The sequence below is a fragment of the Penaeus monodon genome, chromosome 15 (genome assembly GCF_015228065.2).
Source record: "Penaeus monodon isolate SGIC_2016 chromosome 15, NSTDA_Pmon_1, whole genome shotgun sequence".
Taxonomy (NCBI): Eukaryota; Metazoa; Arthropoda; class Malacostraca; order Decapoda; family Penaeidae; genus Penaeus; species Penaeus monodon.
Window position 1 is genome coordinate 35937050 of NC_051400.1, and position 1453 is coordinate 35938502.

Here is a 1453-nt window from a genome sequence, read left to right on the forward strand (position 1 = left end):
GAATTTTTGCTCTCAAGTTCCTATCATATTAGCTGTAGGGTATAGATTCTTCTGTGAACTTAAAATACAGTTCATTTATGCCATGCCAGAAATATGTAGATGTATCTAATTCTCTTTTAAATTAGATTGTAATAGGACAAACAAATAGTGATGGATGAATATCATTATACTTCAAGATACAAAGTTATATAAAACTGAAGTGAAAAGTATTGTCAATTGAAATCCTTGAGAGAAAAAGGTATTCTTTGCTGAATTCTAATTGCTTGTGACTGAAGGTATTTTGAAGGTCATGTCTGTCCATCATTGTTTTTCAGAGGAAAATAGACCAGAAAATATGTGACTATCTCTCCAAATTTCTTACAAGTGATAAGTGTTATGCAGCTTTTGATGAAATGGCACTGTGTTTCTTACTTCAAAACATGTCATTTATTTCTAGCCTCCATTAAGAAAACTGGAAATATATATAGATCCAGTTCCCCATAAAATTACTGCTCTTCTGTTGTGTCATAAGCTATACCCTGTACTTTGGTCCCATTTGAACCCTTGAATGCATCCTGGCCTTTGCTCTCCCAGGCATTGTACCGAAACGTGAAGAACCTTAGCCTGAGCCCCGGGGGACGTCCAGGGGCCACAGGAGCAATTCCTCGCACCACCCCAGACATCAACACCAGCCACCCTCGCCCCCCAGCCCCCCAGCCACACCGCTACCATCAAGGGGGGGTAGTCTCTCAGCCCCACCTGCAATACCCACCCCAAGCCTCGCACCATAATTACCCCTATTTCCAGCAACAACATAACCTCTCCAGCAATCGGGAGAGCAGTCGAGGGACAGCACACTCCGAGAGCACCCTATATGACCACCTTCCCTACAGTGACTCCCAAATGAGCAGCTCGCACCCCCAAGAGGCTAGTGTAACTTGTAAAGGTCTTTCCTCGTGTAGGAGTCCTGTCCTGTTTTATTCTCATGCAAGAGGTATTTAGTGCATGACAGAAAGTTCCATTCTAGAGTGCCCCATACATTTAATTGGTGTTATTGTTTTTATCCTTTGATATGCCATTTCATTTCATCTGAGGTGCAGTCCTACTTAGATTTATTCCCAAATATTATTTTACAATTATTATGGTTCCTGATGATTTGTAACAAGACTTTTCACCTTGATGTTCATTTTCCTAGGTCTTCACACTAGGAAAGATGTATAGTTCACTGCATGAAAAAAGATAAAAGAATACTTGATGCAAATGTTTTAACAAAGCCAAAATCTCAGGTGGAGGAGGAATGGCTGAGACATGCCCTGGAGAGTGAAGAAGTGGAACAGAAAAGCCAGAAGCCGCTGGACACAGCCGGCTCTTCCCCAGAACACCCCCATCATGCCATACATGTAATCATTTGTACTTTATTTTCAATGACAGAATTAGTTTGAACATTCATACGTTACTGTCAAGTTTTGTTCAG

General features: G+C 41.2%; 1 protein-coding gene across 7 annotated transcripts in view; it reads left to right on the forward strand.

Annotated features, from left to right (window-relative positions):
• Positions 1–1453, forward strand: part of LOC119581992 (pneumococcal serine-rich repeat protein-like) — a 14058-nt gene that overhangs the window by 3789 nt on the left and 8816 nt on the right. For 5 of the 7 annotated variants that reach the window (XM_037930181.1, XM_037930182.1, XM_037930183.1 and 2 more), the window contains exons 6-7: positions 574–906; positions 1266–1379. In XM_037930181.1, the coding sequence (XP_037786109.1) occupies positions 574–906; positions 1266–1379 (447 nt within the window). The remainder of the gene's footprint in view (positions 1–573; positions 907–1265; positions 1380–1453) is intronic. The other 2 variants (XM_037930185.1, XM_037930187.1) reach the window with 2 other exon arrangements.